Source organism: Rhinolophus ferrumequinum, chromosome 6 (genome assembly GCF_004115265.2).
Source record: "Rhinolophus ferrumequinum isolate MPI-CBG mRhiFer1 chromosome 6, mRhiFer1_v1.p, whole genome shotgun sequence".
Classification (NCBI taxonomy): domain Eukaryota; kingdom Metazoa; phylum Chordata; class Mammalia; order Chiroptera; family Rhinolophidae; genus Rhinolophus; species Rhinolophus ferrumequinum.
The window spans coordinates 44,960,918-44,983,667 of NC_046289.1; the positions used below are offsets into that span (position 1 = coordinate 44,960,918).

A 22,750-nucleotide genomic window follows, 5' to 3' on the forward strand; every position below is an offset into this window, starting at 1 on the left:
GAAACCGTCCTCCTTCATAAAGAATAACCTTGAGAAGGAGAGTATCTTTGCTGGGCCTGCCTCTTCCATGGCCCCTCCACAATTGGATTATCACAGACAAATTTCAGTAGCCACGGTCATGTATTACCTTTGAGAGATTTGTTTTAGCCAACAGATGCAACATCGATAGTGAGCCCAGAGTGGGGGTGGGGAAGGGCAGAAAAATCCACCCTGAAAAGAATCCTGTATTGTTCAGTTTTCGGCCTCCCGTTAACTTGTGATTAATCTGTGTCTGGGGAAAATGGGAGAAAAGCCGAGAAAAAGAAACAGAGCAAGCCAAATCATTAGCCTAACCACCAGATGTCCATGACTTTTGCCTGAGCCTACCCAGCAGTCACTTGCTGGCCATGTGACTCACGGGAATGGCTCTGCCACCACTGGGCGGAGGCAGCAGGAAGATGTGACGAAGGTGCTCGTTTCTCAGTCACCGTCAGCAGTCATTCCCCACTCTCTTTTCAAAGGGATTTGGGGATTTTTATAATACTTGACAAGCCATCAAATGAAGAAAATAGAGGTCTTGCTTTTTAAAATAGAATTTTAGAACATAAAAGGAGAGAGAAAGAAATGATTTCAGCTTTCTGGTTCTCGGAGTGAAAAGTGAAATTGGCGCAGAGAAACAACCCAGAGCAGCCAAAATGTTGGCAGCTGCGATGGAAAGCGGGAAATGCGGGAATGCTTAGAAGTCAGCATTTGCTGGTTCACTGTGTGTCTAGTATGCTTTTCACGGGGTGGTGTTCCTGCCAGAGCGAGGACCTGAAGTGAGAGATTCTGTTGATGGTTAGGGCAGAAGGATGCCTGATACTCTTTAGAAAATCACCCAGCCTGGGCAGAGCTGATCTCTGCAGTCAACGCTGCCTGCCAGGTTATTTCCTGGGTCCAAGCATGTCATCTCCACGACTGTGACTGAGCCACCCTCTAACCCTAAGTCAAAACCCCAGAGGAGGCCCCTAGAAAGTTGGAACTGAGAAAAGCCATGCCTACGGGCTTTGCTCGGAGTGTTGGAACAAAGGGGAGAACCCCCACTGCTGGCCGAGGGTCAGTGCCAGCAAATGGGGCTCCCTTTCCCATGGCATCTCCCCTTACAGTGCGGGGCTCAGATCAGAGAGGAATTTTTCTGGAACCACGAAGGTCAGGAAGTCTTCAAACAGTCATCTTCTACATGCATTCTTCTTTGTAACGTATTTACAATTTTTATCGCTTTGCATCTATTTATAAATATAATAGATGTTCAGGTTGGGAGCATTAGAGAATATGTAGAAATTTAAAGAAAAAACTCAGAATCACTCATAATTTCTCAACCCAGAGGGGAGTACAAAAACCATTTTGTTGTAATTTGTTTATCCATCATCCATGTCTGTATATATCTGTATCGCTTTTTTCACATTTTAGATCATGACTTTGTATATAATTTGCTTATTTCACTTAACCTTATATCATATCATTAAGTAGTTTGGAAAACATTTGAATGCTTCTCTAACATTCTTTCATGTGAATTGCCATAATTCATTTAACCAGTACCCTGTTTTCAGAGGCGGCCTGAGGCAGCAGACAACAGTAGGGTCAGACAGACCTGCGTTTGAATTCTAGCTGCCACAGAGTTAGCTATGTGACCTTGGGCAAGTCACATAACCTCCAAGTGCCATTTGTAAAATAGAGGCACTATGTCTAACTCACAGGCTTATTCGATGACTAGAAATATGTGTAAATTGCCTGGTGCTTTAATAGCCTGGTCACATATTATTTATTATTTAAATTGCTTCCATTTCCCACTGTTATAAATAATGCTTCAGGGAATATCTGTGTGCATAAATCTTTCCCCACAACTATGATTATTTCCTTAGGACAGATTCTTAGAAATGGAATTACAAGACCAAAGAGTCTGAATATTTTTAGGACTCCTGATATATATCCCCACATTGTTTTCCAGAAACCTTTACCAGCATTGAATATTATTCCTTTAAGAAAAATGTTTTTACTGTTGTGATAGAGAAAAAGTGATATCTAATTATTGATTCGATTATTAATGAGACTAGTTAATAATTCAACATTTTTCAAAATGATTATTAGCTATTTGCACTTAACTATTCAGGAATGTCTGCCCCTGTCCATCCCTCATTTTCATGAGAAAACCAGGGCTCCCAGAAGAGAAATACCTTGGCTGGGCTTCATACGGTTAGTTTTTCTTTATCTCATTCGCCAGGTATGTAGTGAGCATCCCCAGGGTACCAGGGACCCTGCTGGGTGACAATGCAGAGGTGAAATAGAAGACCCTCCCCCGAGGAGCTGTCATCTGGTAGGGGAGACAGATGAGAAACAAGTCAACAACACAGAAAATAATTACTTATAATAAAAGTATTATTCATGCCCAATATTTAATTGGGCCGAGAATATAAGCCAGGCACTGGAGATCTTCCAATGACCCTGGCGGACAGAGACATGTCCTTGTGGGACTTAGCAGAACTGAGACTTGTACCCAGCCCAGAGCATGCTCCTTCGGCCACATCCCTTCAGCTGGACTCAGGTGCAGGGAGGCAGGTGACACAGGGAATCTCAGAGGCTTATCTCTACCATCCAGCATCTTCTCTGGAGTGTACTCTGGGCCCTCCCAGTAGGAGATGCGAAATATAAGAGATTTACTAAGGAGAGAGCTGTGAGGGGAAATGGGGAGGAGGCCGGGGAGGCTGAGAGAGCAGCAGACTGCAATGCAGTTCTGACCCATGTGAAGGAGAGAAGGAAGGAAGGAAGGGAGAAAAGAAGGAAAGAAGAAAGGGAGAGAGGAAGGGAGGGAGGGAGGAAGGAAGGCAGGAAGGAAGGAAGGGAGGGAGGAAGGAAGGGAGGGAGGGAAGTAGGCCTTAGACTGCAGCACAGTTCTAAGAAAGTTTGGTAAGGTGCTAAGTCTTTAAGCCAAGGCTTCCCATCAGAGGAGTCCCAGATCTCCCAGGAATATGCTGACCTCAATATCCCTGCTATGTTCTAGCTGGGAGCAGCCCAGGGGAGGTGTGTGGCCTCTGAGCAAATGTGGTGATGGGTTTCAGACACAGCAGCTGGGGCCATCAGTCAGTTACACACTTGTAGAAGCTCTGAGAAGCGCAGTCACCACACCCCATATCCCCTCTGGTCATGAATGGTATTGGCTGCTGGCTCAGACTTTTGCCAACCAGAGTTTGCCCCACCCTCTAGAGGTCATGACAGGCAATTCCTGCCTATAGCCAAGCGGTCCTTTCTCTGACCTAGACAGGTCTGGGATGGACACGATCTCCCTCATGCTTAAATCGCCCTGGCAAAGCAAATAGAGGATAGGGTATCCTCTCCAGTGCAGACGCTGGCGGGTGGGGTGGGGAGGGAGGCATCTGCCCGGAGGTCTCAGATGTTCACTGAGTACCTGTGATGTGCCCTGGGGTCTCCCTCTTGTGCCTGCCCCCAACCAGGCATCTGCCTGGGGTGCAGAGTGGGTGAAGCGCTGGACCCCATAGTACCGAAGGGAAGGGACTATAAAAGGCTGTCTTCTGCTTTGGTCTCTGTGTATTTGTACTATAAAGACTACTTGTTTGGGAGTCTGGAGACCTGTGTTCTAATCCTGCTTTTGCCACTTACTTGCTATGTGACTTTAGGCAAATTATACAACTACCATGAGCCTCATTTTGGGGGCACTAATGAGACCACAGGAGCTTGGGTTCTTCTGACAAACAAATGAGGCCTCAAGCAATTTCGCCTCCGAGGCCCTTGGATCCTGCTACCCCGGGCAGACCAGACTTGGTGTGGGCAGAGGATGGGACATGCCCACGTTCCTGACCAGACTGTCCTCTTGTTCCTCTCTCTGCTGCTCAGCTGCCACCCAGTAACTGGAGCTTGCACCTGCCAGCCAGGCTGGTCTGGCCGCCACTGCAATGAGTCCTGCCCTGCTGGCTACTATGGCGATGGCTGCCGGCTACCTTGCCCCTGTCAGAATGGGGCCGACTGCCACAGCATCACTGGGAGCTGCACTTGTGCCCCAGGCTTCATGGTAAGATGGGAGGGGCATCCCACAGCTCCTGTGCCCCCCACCCCACCCAGGAGAGGAGGGCCAGCTCCTCCTACCTCCAGGTGGGATCAGGGAGTGTGGCCCTATGCCCAGGGATGAAGAACCGGAGTGTTTCCATGTCCCCCTCAGAGACAGAGCCCACAACCAGAGACCCGCCAGTGCTGTTCTCCAAGGCCCAGTTCTGCTGGGGTTTGTATTAGTAAAAGTAATGGAAGGAGGAGATTTTTCCATTGTCCCTGTTGTCCCGAAACACCAGTTGTCTTCATGCCCAGCTCCCCCTTGTCCATATTCTTATGCACACAATACAGACGGCCCTCAACTTACAATGGTTTGACTTACGAAGTTTCAATTTTACGATGGTGTGAAAGCAATAACACTCTGGAAACTGTACTTCAATTTTGAATTTTGCTCTTTTCCTGGCCCGGTGATATGCTGTACCTTCCTCTCTTGTGAAGCTGGGCAGCAGTGAGATGACTGTGCCCGATTGCAGGCTAATGTACGTGCTCGGAGCACGTCTCAGGCAGGCCAGGCTACACTCTGATGTTCGGCAGGTTAGGTGTATTAAATGCATTTCTGACTCATAATATTCTCAACTCATGATGGGTTTATCAAGACATAACCCCATCATAAGGTGAGGAGCATCTGTATTTTTATATCATAATAACCACAGTGCACATGGGCAGTTTTGCATTCTGCTTTCTTTCCCCCACATCTGCTGCTTCGGGCTTCTTAATTATCATTTTATATGACTGCATAACACTGCAGGAGCTGATATACTCCCAGTTTGCTCAGCCATTCCCTTCCTGCTGAATACTGAGCTGCTTCCAGTGTTCCCAGCAAATGTTGCACTGAGCATCTTCCTACAAACAGCTTTTCCCCTCCTGTTGAATGATTTCCTTAGGGTGAATTTCCAGGGTCAGTAGGCATAATTATTTATGGCTCCTGATGGATGTTGCTATATTACTTTCCTCAAGGGTTATAGAAATCTATACTGCCACCAGCTGTGTGTGAACATACCTATTTCAAAACAACTTTCCTAACATTCTTTTTTTTAATTTGGGCTAATTATATAGGTAGAAAATGGCTCGTCAGTGTTGCTCTAATTTGCATTTCTCTGATTACTAGGGAGAGTGAACCTTTTCCCCACATGTTTGTTTACTATTTGTATTTCCTCATGAATTATGCCGGTCTTTATGAGGTTTGATTCTAGGGAACTTGACAGTGGAAGTGGAATCCTGTTCAAAGGTGGAGGTGGGGTGTGTCCAGTGGGTCTCAGGACTCAAACACTCTTCAAAAGAGAAAAATCTGCTCCACCTGCAAGTTTCCTCTCTCATGGACCTTTCTTGATGTGAGCTTTGTCTGTAACGTCCCTAGAAAAATGGAGCGCCCTAGCTTTGGGGTTTGGGTAGGAGAGAAGAGTTGTTTGGGATGAGAATCTCACATAGCCGAGTGATCAGGTAACTGAAGGGGAAGTCCACTGCCCACAACAGACTGCTGGTGGCGCTTCCTGACTCCAGTCCCAGCTTGGCTACTAGGGCAGCTCTATGGCTCTGGGCACATGGCTTCCCCTCCCACAGTCCCTGTTACTTCATCTGTGAATGAGAAGTTTGAGGTGATACAGGAGAGATGAACCAACTGATTTATAAGATGGTCTACTACGCAGATGCCACAGACCAAGTCAGGAGACTCTCCCTTCTGGGGGAAATGAAGGAAAGTAGGAGCAAGGAGGTGTGTGTGTGCCTGTGTGTGTGTCTGTGTTTGCAAAGGGGTTTCACTGAGATTATTACAGTCTGATTATATACATTGTCTGTGGGCCTGCTGGGAGTTCCCTGTTCCCCATTCTTTATCGCCAGCTGCCGACCTAGTCACTGTTCCTCAGAAGAAGGGGAAATCAGGACCCTGAGAGGGCCTAGGAAGGCTGGTGTCTGTGTGCCCACTGCTCCCAGGCCAGAGCTCCAACAGTCTGGGGACCAGGCCACTGCCTCTCTTCCTCCCCTCCAGGATGCAAATGACTTCCTGCTCTTGAACTCTGGGGGGACTTGGCTCTTATAGCTCCACCTAGCTGTGGAGTCCCTCCAGCCTGGGGATTGGGGCTAAGACAGATTGTGAGCCAAGCTGCCCTAGTGAGACCACGTGAATTCTCATCCATCTCCTCCTGCCCAGCCTCATTATACCTGGAAAGGCTCTTCTGGGCCCTGTCGCATGTTGAGCAGGAGCCGCTGGAGGTGATTACAGAGCAGTCAGTTGTTCTCATCCAGCGTGACTTATTCTTGCATGCACCAGGCTCCAAGGGGGAAATCATTATTGCCACCCTCACCCCAGCTTCTGAATGAATGGGGCTTCCTGCAATTAGCCAGCTTTGGTGCGGGGGGAGGACTGGGGCACTGAGCAGAACAGACTTGGCTGAGACTTCCCCCAAATGTCCCATGGTCAATAATAATGAGCAATTCCTTTATTTATGGGTTGGTTTGTGAATTTATGTACCTGCCTTTTTCCTTGCAAGATTTTTAGGATGGGCAATTAGAAACTAATGAAAAGAGCCTTGAGTGTTTGGAGACCTTGATCCTAGGCTTATGTCACTTGGACGTGGCACTTCACCTTGCTGGACCTCAGTTTCCTCATCTGCAAGAGGGGAGTCACATCAGTCCTGCTTGCTATTGGATGTGAGTGGCTCACATGGCCACATCCGCAGCTATCCTCTCCCTGCCAAGGGCTCCTTAAGGAGGATGTCGGGATAGCTTTAAGAAAGCAGAGTCTCCGAGGGCTAGGAGTGGTCTCAGGCTTAGCATAAATGTAAGGAGTGCTGACAAAGTGGTGCGGAACCACCCCTGGGAGCCCAGTGACATACCTGCTCCAGCCAGGTGGTCCCCACGCCCTGAGATCACGAGCATATAGGACAGAAGCAAGTCCTGCCTGGTCCTCTGGATGTGCTGGCCCTCACGTTCTTTCTCCTGCCTACTCACCTTCCCAGCGGGGGATGTGGGAAGTCTAATCACGTACCCATCCAGCCATCAAGGAACTTGTACCCAATAATAATCATATTCACGTTAGCGGCAAGCAGTTATGGAGTCTTTGCTGCGTGTTTCATTTCTACTCCTCACAATGGCCCTATGGAGGTCCACTTTTACATTGCTCAGTTTGCAAATGAGGATGAAATTCAAACAGGGTAAGTGACTGGCCCAGCATCACAAAGCCAGTAGTGGTGGGAGCCACTGAATTCTCATAAGTGAGATGACAGTCTTTGATTGATGGGTCACTATGGAACCACACAAATCTGAGTTCAAATTCTAGCCCTCCAGTCTCCACCCTGCCTACTTACAAGTCACTTATCCTGCCGACAACTGAATTTCCTCATCTGTTGAGAGGAGACTTGCCCGTGAGAGTGAGACAGTTCATATGGAAAGTTCACAGTTCAGAGCCTAGAACACAATAGACACCCAGTAAAGATGGTAGTAATTATGGGTGAACTATGAGAATAGGGGTGGAACATTGCTTCCCACAAGCTCAGCACCCCCTTCCAAGAAAGTGTCAGGATGAGCTGCACCCAGATGTTCGCATCAGAACAGAGCCATGAACACGTACAGCTGCTAGTCCAGGCAGGTCTGCCCAAGCATTCTGAGTGGTCAGTCTCAGGAGGCGCGCTGGGGTGGACACACCTGTCAGTGTTTGAGGAAATAGATGTAGAAATGGAGATGGGAAGAGACTCTGGGCATTTTACATGTTAGTGTGGCAGCAGCAATGAAATCACTTGGGGCGTGCATTGCTGAATTGCATTGGGACTGCCAGGTGGCAGAAAACAGCCCTGGGCTGGAAGGCAAGAAACTAAGTTCCTAGTCTGGTTGTGCTAACTTTTGAGGCTTCTATTTCTCTATTGTAAGGTAGGAATGAAATTCTCTACCCAAAAGAAACAATGGCGTGGGAGACAGTCATTAAAATGGAAGTGCTTCGAGTTGGGAGCGGTGTTGTTTCAGCACCTTGGACAGCCCCACAAGTCTCTGCTCCAATGTTGCTCTCGGCCTGTTAGAACCCAGGATCCTCAACCAGTCAGAACAGCATGATTAACAAGGGTGAGAAGGGATGGGTGAGGGTCATATGACAGGGGGCTCAGGCCAGCAGAGTCCTGGGAGTGTCCATGTGAGGAATGATCCAGAAAGTGAGGACCTTTTTTCCCGCCCACCCGGGCTAGGGGAGTAGCTGAACTGTGGCGAGGTCACTAAGTGGAACTGCCCATCCACTTGGAGGTTAGAGACACATTACCCCTCTCCATGGCTTCTCATTATCCACCAAATAAAGCTCAAGCCCCAGTCCTCTGTAACCTGCCCTCAAAACCTGACCTCATCTCCTGCTAAGTCCTGCCACAAACCTGTGCTGGTGTCACACATAACTCACTTTTCCCCAAGCATTGTGTCTGTTTTGGGGCTTCAACCCGCGCTTTTTCTCAAGCTTTTTTCTCTTCCTAGAATGCCCACCTGATTACCCTTATCTCAGTCTATGAAAATCCTCCTCTGCCTTTCAGGTTAAGATCAAAGGCTGCCTCTTCCACGAAGTCTTCCCTGAATCCGCTTCTCTTCAGAATTAACCCTTTCATCACCTCTTTTCCCACAGAACATGGCTCATACTCAGAATCTGTCTCCCTCTAGTCCTGCACCTCCTACTGCCCCCGCACAATGCCTATCGTGTGAACATCTTGCTCAATATACTCTTTTTGAAATGAATGAAATTCTTGGGAAGGGCAATGTCCTTCAGTTTCCAGAACTGACCTTTATAGAAAGAAATCCATTGCATTTCCCAGCAGGCCTTCCCAGGAGGGCCGGGGATTGAAGCTACGCGTTAGCTTCCCTGCAGTTCAGATAAACAGGTAGCGGCAGTGGGACTGGAACAGCTGTCGCCTAATGTCTCCGGGTTCTTTGGGTAAAAGGTGTGAGCTTCCACCTTATGCAGTACTGTATAGTGGTTACACAGACTCTGGAGCCAGACTCCTTGCCTTCAAATACCAGCTTTGCAGCTTATAAGCTGTGTGGTCATAGGCAAGATGCTTTACCTCTCTGTGCCTCTGTTTTCTCATATGTGAAAGGGGAATATCGATAAAGTCCATCAGATTACTGAGCTGATTAAATTAATTAGTACATATAAAATACTTAGAATGCCTGCATATTGGTAATCTTTCAACAAGTATTAACTACTATTATTGTTGATGATGCTGCCACTGCTATTGTTGTTGTCGTTATTTACCCCAAGGGGTCCCCCCCCGAAGAAGCTGACTGGCCCTGGCTTGAGTGCCCTGTTTGAGGGTACAGGTAGAACTGGCGGTGCGAGGAAGAGAGCAAAGTTAGTTGAAACTTCCCCCTGACTGGGAGCTGCAGGCCTGCCAAGGGCTCCGGGGGCCCCAAGGGCAGCTCCAGAACCAAGAATAGACTTTCTCGTCACGGGGGAGAAGGCCGGTTTCTCAGCCCCACCACACTCCTCCGCTGACCATGCTTCTGTAATTAGGCCTCACCTACGCAGCCAGCCTGATGAAGCCTCCTGCGTTCCTCCAGGACTAATTGCTGCCACCTTGGCACCCGGAGTGAATAGCTTGTGAGGTCACTGCCAGAGCTGCAAGGACTTGATTTCCCAGACCCCCTCCAGGGTGCCTCCTCCCTGCATGGAGCCTGTGTGGCTGGGAGATAAGGGGCCCTCTGGTCATTGCTCAGCGCAGATGCTTCCTTTCAGTCCTGGCTATAATAGGGATGGGGAGCATGGGAGGTGGAGGAGAGGGGCCTGGTGTCCCCTCCCGTGGGATTCCGGGCCTATATTTCTCCCCTGGATGACAGAATTTCTATTACCTTAAAGGGCTCATCTATTTATGCTGCAATTTTTTGAAGCCCTGTCTGCTGTTATTGAACCCTGCATGCTGGCAAGGGGAGCGGGCACTCCATCACCCAAATGAACAAACTCGTTTCCACATTTTTCTCCCCTTTCTCTGTGCTGTCGGTAGGTCATACGCAAACCTCAGCTGCTCTGGCTGGGGAAAGCGGGAGGGGGGTGAGAGTTATGAAAATCCAGATCAGTGGAGCAGTGATTGAATTTTCCTCCAAGGTTTGTGATGCCCTTTAAAGATGTCACCCTCCCCCAGCCCACCTCCACTCCCTCACGCTGAGCAAAGTGCGTGTCTGCCTCTTGTGTGGCTCCTAAACTGGAACTAGGGAGCAAGGACAGCTGTGGGACCAGAAGAGACTGTGGACTGAAAATTATAGTCAGGTGAGACGTATATAATGTGTGGGCGTGTCCTATTCTAATTGTTTTGTTCATCAAACTGAGGTCTGCAGACTATTAGCCCTAAGAGTAGAAAACCAGCTTCTTATCCCCCACCATTGACTAGCTTCCTAATTGTTATAGTAAAAGATTTTCCTGGATGCTGCCATGGAGATGAGGAATTCACCTTCTAGCTGCCATGCCCAGCAGAGGAGCCCAGGTGAAATGATCCAAAAATATTCACACATACATACACAGACTCCTGTACTCAAATCCCAGCACAGCCACCACTTGCTGGGTGGCCATGGCCCAGTTACTTAAGCTTCTCAAGTCTTAGTTTTTCATCTCCAAAGCAGAATAAATAAAGGTACTATGTAATACTGTTATTCTTACGATTGAATTAGATAAATTATGTACAATGCTTAGAACAAAGCCTGGCACATAGTAAATACTCAATAAACGATTGTCACGGTTCCTTAGGTAGTCGTAGAGATGACACATTGGAGGCAAAGGGTATGAACTTTGGGGTCAGACAGGCCTGGATTAGAATCCCAAGTCTGTTGCTCCCAAGTAGCTGTGTGACCTTAGACAATGTGCTCAGCCTCTCTGAGCCCTCATTTCCCATCTATAAAATGGGTTAATAATGCCTGCTCTTCAGGGTTAGTGTGAACACAAAATGGGAATTATTCTTCATAATGGCAGATATGGAAGAATGTTCAGCCCTTCCCTCGTGTGTCCTCTCAGTGTACAAAGGAAGAAACCAAGGTCTAGACAGGGAAGCTGACTTAATTAGGTCACACAGCAAATCATTAGCAGAACTGGGATGGAAAGCAGGTGACATAGCTCCCAGTCTGATGTGCCTTCCACCTTTGCCTCCACTCATGAGTTTGCTGTCCCCAGAGCAGACACCTGCTGATTTTTCCCAGGTCGGAGAGGGATGGGGGTGGGGTTCCCTAGGGTGTTAAATCGTGTTGGCAATTAATCCACAGAGTAAAGTTGGGGAAATTGGCTTTATGTCACTAAGTCTGAGTCCAGCCTTCTCGCTCTGAGACCCCCTGCGGTTTGTGGCTTTATCAGGGAAAACTGCTGACTCTCCTGTTCTAAAAAATAAATGTTCCCCATGTCACACCACCCTCTCCCTGTCATGTCCTTATCAAAGCCCTCATTACTGGTTTCCTGCAGCTCTCTCCGTGCAGCAGCAGAAGCTGTCGGGACTGGTCTGAGGCATCTATTCTCTAAAGACTCCCAGTTGTCTATTGTGTCCACTTCTCTGGTGTTCACTGGGTTTCTGCTGCTGCCGGCTAGGCATCCTGGGAACCCCACAGATGCCTGAGGGTGGGGCTTCGAGTCAGAGGAGCTTCCCTGAGAGGTCTGGAGGAAGTGGATGACTAAGTTAGTGTGGTATCACATGGCCCAGGCACTCTGCTCTCCATATGTTATTTACTTAATCTTCACAACAGCCTCGTATGTAGGGGCTGTTAGGATTCCCACTTTGCAGATGAGGGAACAGCCTCTGAGAGGAGAAGTAACCTTCCTAATTAATTTGTGGCGACCAGGAGCTGAGATTATAGCGGTCTGAACCCAGAACCTGCACTTCTTAACCACAAACCAAAATGCCTGGAGAGGAGAGGGCTGTGGATACATGGGAAATAACCAGCTATGAAACTCTCAGGCCTTTCCCCAGTAGGGGACCACCTTCTCAGCTGCAGCCTAGTGACCTCCGACCTTTGTCTTCTAGGGGAGATCGGCTGGGATCTCAGTCTCCCTCCTTACTTTGGGGCCCACTCATCTCACACTTGAGCTTGTCAATCCTCACAGCTGTCTTGTGAGGAAAGCAGGGCAAGTATTGTTAGCTGTATTTCACAGATGAGGAAACAAGTTCAGCATGGTTACGAGTCTTGTCTAAGATGATCGAACTGAGCCTAGAACACAGGGCTTGTGGCTCCAAGGCCAGACCCACCTCAGGACAGCTGGGCGGGGAGGAGACGTCAGTGCTAGGGAAAGGACCAGCCGGGAGTCGGGCCTGGGCGTCAGCCCTGGCTCTGCTACCTACTCACTGTTTGATTTTGCCCAAGTCACTTCACCGCTCTGTGCCTTAACTTTATCTTCTACAAAATGGGGGCACCAACCCTGCTTGCTATGTCCTGCGGCTGATGTAAAGCTGGGCTGAAACAAGCTCTTAGGAAGGACTAGAAGAAGTGCCAGGGTGTGTACACCGAGAGGTTTGAGGGGAAGCAGTGGGCCCCGGGCCTGCAGACCAACCTCCCAAGGCTGTGGGTCTAGAACAAAAGAAGAACCCACTCCCCTCCTGCTACCCCTGCCCTCAAGCTCCAAGACCCCATCCAGCATGGCCCCCCCCCACCCCCAGCCATCTTCCCACTTAGTCATTAGCACCAATAATCGCATCTGCAGGAGTAATTATGGACCCCAGGGGGGGGGAGAAATTCCTGCCAAAAGATGTGATTATGTCTGGAAAATGAAAGATGTTGCAGAAAAGGTCATGAATAAATTATTTCAAAGGTGGGGCTAATAAGAAAACTAGCAATGTGAGTAAAACGACAACAACAATAACATAAAAACCCTCAAGAGTTCTCTCCCAAAACACGACTAAACAACTGTTATCACCTGTTCTAAAAGTTCTGAAGAGGGATATTAATTCCCTGTGACAGGCACAGAGAAGCCAGGCCAGGGCTCCCCAGCCCTCAGGCCCAGATGGCCCGGATGAGCAGGGGTGTGGGGAGTAGAAAGGAAAATAGTGGGCGTGGAGCAGGCTGGGTCCTACATGCCAGGTGGGGTCTGTGCTGAATTCTGCAGGCAAGTGGGAGCCTTGTAGTCTTGAGCAGGGGAGGGGAGAAGGTGACAAAATGGTGCTGACTTGACCTCCTCCACAGTAGCGAGATGGTAACATCATAATCCGAGAACTCAGCACGCAGTAGGTATTCACTCCCCAGGGTTCCCCAGTAGAGGCTGCTTGGCAGAACGAGGAGAGCTCTGGGAGGGCTTTGAGTCAGGGAAACCTGTTTCCATCCCAGCCCTGCCACTCACCAACTGCATGACTGAGGGAAGGTCACCTCCGAAACCTCACCGCTCACATGGAACTCCTTGCAGGAGGGTTGTGAGGTGAAACAAGGCAAGTATTGCAAAAGTGGCACAGAAAAGGTCAATGTGAGTCTCTCTTCTTACATCTGCCGTGGGCCTAGGCTCTTATTGGGCCGTGCGTAATCATCAAAAGGCCTAAATCATTTAGAGCACTTCCTCTGGGCCAGGCACTGTTCTAAGAACATTACATATATCCACTTATTTAATCTTCACCGCTACCCTTGGAGAAAAGTACTACTATAATGCCCATTTTGCAGCTAGGGAGACTGAAACACAAAGAGGTTAATAATTTGCCCAGGTTTGTCAAATATACCCAAGTAAAGCTGAAAAAAATAAAATAAGTTGCCCAAGGTCCCGTAAGTGTCAGAGCCAGGACCTGAACCCAATGGTCAGGTTCCAGAGCCCATGGGCTTGACACAGCCGCCTGCCACCTCTGTGATCTGCCTTTTCCATGGGCCGACCCAGAGTGATCCTTGCTGCCCCCCGCCAGGGTAAAACCCTAACCACAGCCACAGCGGCGCTCCAGCCACAGGAGCTGAATTTGGAAGTGGTGTCAAACTATAGGGCAGTCAGGCATCCGTCAGGTAGCTCAGGTGGTGTGGGTGGAGCATGCCGTCATCGCCAGGCCCCTCATCCGTATCACAGCTCTTCCACTACAAAATGCTCTGATATCCATCTCCTCTGGACTTCTCACGGCTCTCTGAGGTTAGATGCCACTGTTGCCATTTTATACACAAGGAAACAGGCTCTGGAAGGTTATTCAGCTCTGAGCATCTCCACCCGCCCCACTCTCAAGCCCAGGGCTGAGCCACTCCCCCAGGCAAATGATGCCCAGAAGAACCCCTGCTGCCCCATCTACCTCCGAAGCCCTGCTCCCCTCTTTTCCCTCTGCCCCTGCGGACCCCACAGCCCCAGACAGGGTCTGCTCCAGGCCGGAAGCCACCTCATCCCTTCCTACAGGGAGGTCTGATCTGAACTAAGCTCCCTTCAAACTTGACCCCTGGGCCTCAGGCCTTAAATGGGGAGACGCTCCAGGCCTATATTATGTGTAGTGACGCATTCTATGAGAACTTGGCTGAGAAACCTCCAGGAGGCAAAAAAAATCCAACTTTATTAAGACTTGAATGATGTATAGGAATTGGGCAGTGGGAAGGACAGATCCTGTGACAGTAGAGGCAGCCTTTCCCAGGCCCGCTCCTTTCTTGTTCCCTGTGAAGAGCCCCTCAGGTTTCAACTCCTGGGCTTTCTTGGCCTTCAGTCTATGATTATTTTGGTTTTGTAATGATTCCACAATCAATATGCGGTTGGATTTGCCTGAGTCTGGACTCTCAACCTCTTAAACAGAAAGGAGTAGCCCAGACTCCTGCCTTGGGGGAGGGCATTCCTAAAATAGGTGGAATACTCAGTCCCTTGCCTGCTGTCTGGGACCAGCCTATGTCTTTAGGGCAAAGTCTGAGGCCCAGCCCTCCAGGCCTTCTTGGCTGGGCCACTCTGACCTCTAGACTACTGTCCACTGCTGTCCCTCTGCCTGATGCTGGCACGCCAACGCTGGTGGCACAGTGTGGATGTTTCTGTCCAGTAGATGTTTCTGTTCCTCTATAAACAGAAAGCTTCTGGGGCGCATGTCTACCTGATTCGTGCCTGTGTCTCTACGTTTCCCCATCCTGCCACCTTCCTGACGCCAGCCCACTGCCAGGCCTCACACAGCCTCCGGCACAGAGTTTGATCATAAATGTTCAGGGAATAAATGCACAGGTAGTTTAGAAGCATCCCCTGAGTCGTGAATGTGCCACACTTTGCTTAGACGTTAGTAAACAATCCCCGTTGGCTTCTGCAGGACCCTTCGTCCCCCACAATCTGGTTCTCACTTGGGACAATGTCACTGTCACTGTAGTCAGACTCTGGCTCGACAGGCCACTGCCCTGAGCTCACACCACCCGGCCATCACCCCAGAGGATCTGGGTTCTGCAACACACATGCACCCCATATATCCAACCCTCACAATGTAGACCCAGCACGTCCAAACCATGCACACCATGCTCAAAGCCACCATAATCAAGTCACCCTTGGGGCTGTGTGGCTAGGATTGGCTCAAATGTCACACATGCAGATGCTAAGCTTACCCCACAGCTGTCACACCACTGACACAAAACACACTCATACAAATCAAACTATGGTAACTGTCATGTGGTTGGCACCTCCACAGTTGTGCAGTACACAGCCTACACAACTGTCCAGAGCAGCCTCAGGTCACTGACAGCCTATTCATTTTGGACAGGCCTACGGCTTCCAGGCCTAACTTTCAGCCCTTCTCTACCCATCTCCCATGGGAGCCAGACAGAGTGACTCAGCTGCAAGGACCTGGGCATTTCCCCCTCTGCATGGGGAGGAAGGAATAGGAACGTGAGTAACAAGTGGATTCCATCTCTCTCTCCCTCTCATCTCCGTGGCTCTCTGCTCCTCGTGCCTTATGCAGAGTTTCTTTTTCCAAACCTGCATTCGCTGTCAGTTGCTGCTTTATCAGTGACAACACTAATTAGGTCCAGCGAGGTTTGCTCTGCATTGAAAGGCTTCTGTGGTTGGCGTTTGGGCCAAGCTGTTCTCTCTTTGCCTTGTGGGCCATGTGTTACCCTTTTCCCCTGGAAAAATCACAAATGCAGCTCCCCACCTGGGAGTCCCACTGCCTAAGCCCTTGGAGCTGGGAGTGAGGGTGACTGAGAAGGGTGGGCAGGAGGCGTGCAGCAGGTCAGGGCTGGCACTTGGCGTGGCACAGAAGACACTTGCCTGACAAGGGGCTTTGTAAACAGTAAAGCACATGCCCCATGTATGCCGGTTGCATTCATGTGACATTGGACATCAAAATCAGCCTGCACTATTGCCCTGAGACTCCAGGAATAGCAGGGGAAAGAGGGGAACAGGAGCAACCAGAGGCTCAGGGAGGCCACTGAAGGCTGCCTGCGGAACGTCTGGAAGTAGGGAGGACACTAGACTGCGCCCCTCTCCTGCCACAGCCTCATCTGGTGCCCTACCCCCTTCCAGCCACTAGGGGGTGAACTCCATGAGGGCAGAGAAAGATCTGTTCTGCTCGCTGTGTATCCCGCGGCCTTGCACAGTGTCTAACACAGACTAGTGCTTAAAAAGCTGTATCCTAAATGACTGAGTTAATTCATTACATCTGCACTGAGCACTGACTGTGGGCGAGGTGCTGCTAGGGTCACACAGTTGAATAAAACAGGCCCCGTCCTTACCCCCATGGAACTTACCCTCTAGTGGATGAGAGCTGACGTTTTTTAATTAAGTTACAGTTGTGGTAAGTGCCACAAAGGGGCAAGTAACAGGGAAGCCTGCTCTGGAAGTGGGAGGGCAGGGGTAAAGAATATGGGAGCTAAAAGGGACCTGAGGTCGCATCTAGTCTAGTGTAATGGTTAGTTCGACCCAGTGCCGTAATAACGGTACTTTGCCTACAGGAGATGTTCCACAAATGTTAAAGGATTGAATGAATGAACAAATAAGGCCAACTTTCCTTGAGCCAGTGTTTTTGCCTTACTTAAACCTAGTATTCTGACCCCAGGTCCAGGCCCTTTCTTGCCTAAACCATCCCTACTCCTCCAACAACAAGACACGTGGGCCAGGGCGACGTCCCTGGCTCCTGTCCCAGAGTCCTCTCTGCTGAGCTCCCACAGGCTGGAAGGAGCATGCCTACCACCTTGGGCTGGATCTAGAAAACTCGGTTCCACTCCGTTTACGCTGCATCCCAGCCACAGAACATATTTAAGGGGACCCAGAGACAAACGTACACGATTGCCTCCCACTTTTGTGTGAGGGAGGGTCAACTAGTTTCCATCTTCCTCTTTCTTCCACTCCAAAAAATACTCATTAACCTCTTGCCCATTGCAAGGAAAATGGATGGGCCACACAAGAAGCCCAGCTGTTGATTAATTTTCCCAAACAGGGCCGAGCTACAAAGCAGCATGTTGCAGGGGAGAAAATTCAATAAATAGCATTTGAAACAAATTTAATAGAACATATAACTCATTACCCACGGGGGTCTGGGCCTGTGCTGCCACGTTGTGGAAGGAGACCCCTGGAAGGCAGGCTGGAGGGGCGATTTGCATCTTTTTAGCAAGATCAGCTCCCGGGGTTCCATTCTGCGAGAAGCTTTTTCAAGTCAAGTTCAAAATGTTAATAGCCAATGCTGCATCTATAATTAACGGGCCTTTGGATGGGAGGAAGAGTTCACATCCATCCTCCATTCACAGAAGGAAGACACTGAGCAGGACTGGCAGGCTCCCTCCAGCAGAAGAGGAAACCTCAGGGACCTCCTGTGGAAGGTGCAGGGCTCCCTTTCCTGGGCTGGGAGGTAGGGGAGGTCTGTGGAGGTGAGATGAAGATAGATAAGGACATGAAAATACCCAGACGTCAACTTCCAAGCGTGGAGAAAGAGCCAAAGCATCTGGGCCTCAGCAGGTGGCACTTTCTCAAGGTCAAAGCCATGTCCTCTGGATGCTCTGTGCTTAGGTGGTGAGTGTGCTGTTGATACAAACAAAGCAGCATAGGCTGCCCCAGAATTTCACAATAGCTGGGCTCTTAGCATTCTGTGCTAAAAATGGGAGCCAGGGGGCGGTCGGACGGCTCAGCTGGTTAGAGCGCGAGCTCTCAACAACAAGGTTGCTGGTTCGATTCCCGCATAGGATGGTGGGCTGCGCCCCTTGCAACTAAAGATTGAAAACAGCGACTGGACTTGTTGCTGAGCTGCACCCTCCACAACTAGATTGAAGGACCACAACTTGGAGCTGAGGGGCCCTGGAGAAACACACTGTTCCCCAATAAAAATTTTTAAAAAAGGAGCCAGCAAATTCAAGTTCCCCGCCTATCTCTGCCTAGCATTGGCTGTGTAACCCTAGCCAAGTCACTTTCCCTCCCTTGGCCTCAGTCTCCTCACCTGTAAAACAAGGCAAAGGGACTAAGTGATTCCCACCACCAAGGGATTGCCACCACTCTTAGCCCTGGCATGATGGGCTATTCCCCCAACATTAGGAATGGGCGTGTGGCCAGTCCTCGGCCACGTATTAGCAGAGTAGGAGACCACCCAGCTGTTGTAGTTCTCACAGGCCCAGGAGCACTCCCACCCCTGGGACCACTTTCCCACCAATCCTTACTCTTTTGTGTTAAGACCCCTACTGCAGGCAAGAAGATGCTCAGTGAGTCAGCGCTGAAGGACCCTTAGAGATGACCCAGCCAGTGGTTCCCAGCTAGTCACCTGCAAACTCTGTAGCAGGTGGCCAAGAGCGGTTTTGAACATTTCATAAAGCCAACGGGCAATCTTCCATTACCTGTGATGAAACGAACTAAAACACCAAGGTTTTTGTTTTGTTTGTTTTTGCTTTTAATTGGAATTAAATTAACTATATGTGATATCCCAGGTTAGCATACGCTGATCAGAAGCTCTGATTGGTTGTAGGTGACATCATGGGAATTTCTAGGTCATGGTTGGTGGACAAGATGCTGCCACCAGAATCACATGGCATGTGGTGGTTACTGGCCAAATTGTACCTGTTAAATACGTGACTGGCCTTAAACACCACAGAGTGACAGCAGTGTCTTTACAATTGAGTAGGTTTTGTAGAGGGAGGATATTAACAAGGATTCTTGGTGGTGAAAAGCTAGGGAGACTGATTGATTTCAACAGCCACATATAAAATTGATAAGGAAACCAAGGCCTGTCTGTTACCTAGCATGCACATGAGTCTATCAGAAGAGAAGACTGTTTTCCAGCAGTAAGAGTTATAGGAATTCTGGATGGAGATCTTGGGGAACAGCTTCCATAAAGGGCCTTAGGGTCCTGGCAGAGGGAGTGAACAGAGGTGCTAGGCTGTGTGAAGCACGTCAGAGGCCAAATGAAACTCACAACCCTGGATTCGCATCCTGCCGTTTTCCAGGAGTCTGAAGAGATCAACAAATGTGAATTCAGGGCTGGTCTGGGCAGGCACTGGGCTAGGGCTGGGGAGGGAGGCTCTAAAGCGCAGCCCCTGCAGCCAGTGCCCTAAGGAACACGGGCCTGCAAGTCCCAGCTCTACCTCGTGGGTCCACTCTGACTCTGTCTCCTTCTCATGAGGGCAGTGGATTTGATCATCTCTAGGATTCTGTTCAGATCAGAGGGTCTTGTCTCCCTGAGTGGATGCACTAGACGCCAACAGGGTAATTTTCTGGCTGTACTTCTGACCCTTCGCCTGGCTGGGCAGGGTTTGGGTGTGGTGGGAGCATAGACCAGGATCTGGCCTGCCTTTCCCTCATTTGTTCAACACTATTTATAGAGTACCTCCATTCTGTGCCAGGTACTGAGCTGGAGATACTAGGCAACCCAGACAGGTACGATCCCTGTTCTCATGGACTTCTCGTCTAACTGGGGAGACAGTAAGTCAGTGGACAAATAAACACATCTGGATGCAGACATGAGTATGGCCGTGGGCACTACCTGCGAGTTACCCAGGACAGAGGCAAATCTCAGGCTCTATCCAGTGTGCCCCTGGGGCCCACTACCAGGGCTGGCTCAGAGTTGGCCCCCACTCAGCAAACATTTGTTGAAATGCCTGGCGTGAGAGAGAAAGCATATGGAAAGTGCCCAGTACTTCTTCTGGTTCTGTCCACAGCAGAAGCTAGTGTGTACACACAAACATCTCATTTCAATGAAACAACATTTACCAAGGGCCCATTATATACCAGCAGGATCCCAAGCCCTGAGAATCTAGACGTGAATAAAATTAGATCTCCGTCTCCCTGAGCTCACAGCCCAGGGCTGAGGCAGGCATGTGAGCCAACCAGGACCCCCAGTGTGCTGGGACGATGGTAGCTGTGTGTGTACCCAGTTCCCACCAGGGCAGGGCTGGGGGCCTGGGGAGGGAACACACCAGGAAGGAAGGACAAGGAAGGAGTTAGAAATTTACACCCGAATCCACACAGATGAATAAACAGATACCCCCAGAGATGAATACATTGAGCCTCACAGGTGTGTACGCTGACTACCTAAACATGGGCAGACATAGTTAACTACCCCATAGACTCAGACGCCACACAGGGCATCATGATCAAGGCCTGCTAATGGTGCCCCAAACCAGGGAGGTGTATGAATGAGAGAATGGCCTGTGTGTTGGGGGATGGGCACCCAGAAACCCTGGGAATCACCAAACCTTGACCAGCAGCCGCCCTGAGGCAAGAAGCTAGGCTGATTATTGGCTTGCTATGCATGTCAGTCACCAGAGATGGCCAATCAGCTGCACACCGGGCCTGACCAGATCACAGACCAGAAAGCAGGGAATCTGACAAAAAAATTAACAGCTAGTGCTTGGGCTTATGGAGGAGTTTGAACGAGGGTGGAGTCACGCCTGTGAGGTGGAGGAGGGAGAGTGCTTGTAGTTAGCTGTACTGGGCTCACATTCCTTCAGGGCAGAACTGTGCACTTTAGAAACTGCCTGCTTTCCCATTTGGACTTTTTTTTGCTATTAGCTGCTAACAAAGGGAAAGTGGAATAGCTCCTGGCACATTAATGCCCCTCAATGAGTGGTCATTCCATCCCCCAAGACCATACCCTTGGCATGTGGTGTTTTCAGCCTGTTCATCTATGAGGAGGGAACCAGGGAGCCAGCCTGGAGGAGGTGGCAGGAAGGGAATCTGTTCTCCTGCACTGATCCAGCATTTGTTCACTGACTGAGAGATGGAACCCTCCTCCAGCACTGCCTTCTGCCGAAACCATAGAGGGTTTTGTGTATTCCTTTTATAAGAGATATTCTTTCTTTGCAGTAATAGCTTTTGTAGTGTTTTCTGCCTGCTAGGCACAGCTCTATCTGCTTCACATATGATAACTAATTTAATCCTTTAACAATCCTATGAAGTAGGGATGTTATTATTCTCATTTTACAGATGGAGGAACTGAGTCCCCGAGTGGTTTAGTAAATTATACAAGGTTACATAATAGGATGGCCCCAGAGTCTGTTCTGTAACCACTGGCCCCCAGAAGAAAGGTCTGGCTCTTTCTCCTTCACCCTCACTAATACCCTGTGGGGCCCTGGATAAGTCACTGCCCCTTTCTGAGTCTCCATTTCCTCTCTGGAAAGCAGAAAGTCCTCTCAGCCCGGTGGCCTCCCCAGGCTGTTGTAAGACCAAGCTGACTGATCACGTCCTTGCATGGGCTGCACTGAGAGAAAAGAGTGTTCAGGTGCAGCCTCTGGGGAGCAGGTATTTCAAGCGAGGTACTCTGCACTGGCCCCCTGGAGCAGGGCCAGGGTGGGGAGTCCTCTTTGAGCCCCACTAGCAGCCCCATCTGGGCAACAGCTGTTGCCAGGCACCTCAAGCCTTTCCGGGAGGACCTGGATTGGGGACACGACTGAGGACTCCAGGAGAGAAGCCGCTCTCGATGTAAACTCATGCAGAGAAAGCCATAAACTGTGCACGCAGTTTGCACCCGGGCCAAGGCCCTCCAAGCTTAAATATAGTCTTATGGGCTATTTATAGTCTTGGATAAATTAGAGTTGTCTGGGTAATGGGAGCACTGACAGACTCCAGCTGGTCAGGGCCTGCCAGGAACTGGCAGAGGAAAGACTAGGAACCGTGGAACCTTCCGGTGCGGGCCTCTGCACTTCCCAGTTCTCCTCCCTGACCCAACCAGTGCAGGTGAGACAGGAGGAGAAAAAGGCTGGAGAGGAGCTTCCCTTCACCGAGGGCCCATATGTTGGGTCTCTGTGGCCTTAATGGGAGTGACACCGGCTGCCTGGGACACTTAGTGTTGAGAGGTGAGGTCCTCTGCCTCAAACCTGTCGTTTCACAGATGCTGGAATTGAGGCTCAAAGAGAGACAGTAACCTAGCCAGTGTCACACACTAGTGGGGCCCAGTCGAGCTCTGGTCTCGGGGCCCAATTTCCATGTCAGCATTTACACAGTAAGCCTGGGCGTAAGACCTGAGCAGCTGGCTGGAGACACTCCCTAGGGGGAGAGTGGGAACTCAACATCCAGTGAGCACATACTCCAGAGCAGATAGCTCCAAAATGGGCTGAGCGGGGAAGGCATGTCTTGGGGGTCTCGAAATAGAAAGCCCAAACTCCCTTATCTGGCAGTCAAAGCTTTCAACTCCCCTTTTAAATATTTCCGTCACCCCTCCCTACACAAACACCTTCCTCCAGCTCACCTTAGAATATTCCCAGCTCTCATACTGCATTTCCCCGAAAATAAGACCTAACCGGACCATCAGTTCTAATGCGTCTTTTGGAGCAAAAATTAATATAAGACCGGGTATAATATAATATAATACCGGGTATAATATAATATACCGGGTCTTATATTAATTTTTGCTCCAAAAGACACATT

At 49.7% G+C, this 22,750-nt stretch overlaps 1 protein-coding gene across 9 annotated transcripts in view; it reads left to right on the forward strand.

Annotated features, from left to right (window-relative positions):
- MEGF11 (multiple EGF like domains 11) overlaps window positions 1–22,750 on the forward strand; it is a 342,599-nt gene that overhangs the window by 277,354 nt on the left and 42,495 nt on the right. For all 9 annotated transcript variants that reach the window (XR_004423155.1, XM_033107352.1, XM_033107351.1 and 6 more), the window contains one exon: window positions 3,868–4,042. Coding sequence is in view for 8 of the 9 variants with exons in the window: in XM_033107352.1 (XP_032963243.1) it covers window positions 3,868–4,042 (175 nt within the window). In the remaining variant the exon portion in view is untranslated. The remainder of the gene's footprint in view (window positions 1–3,867; window positions 4,043–22,750) is intronic.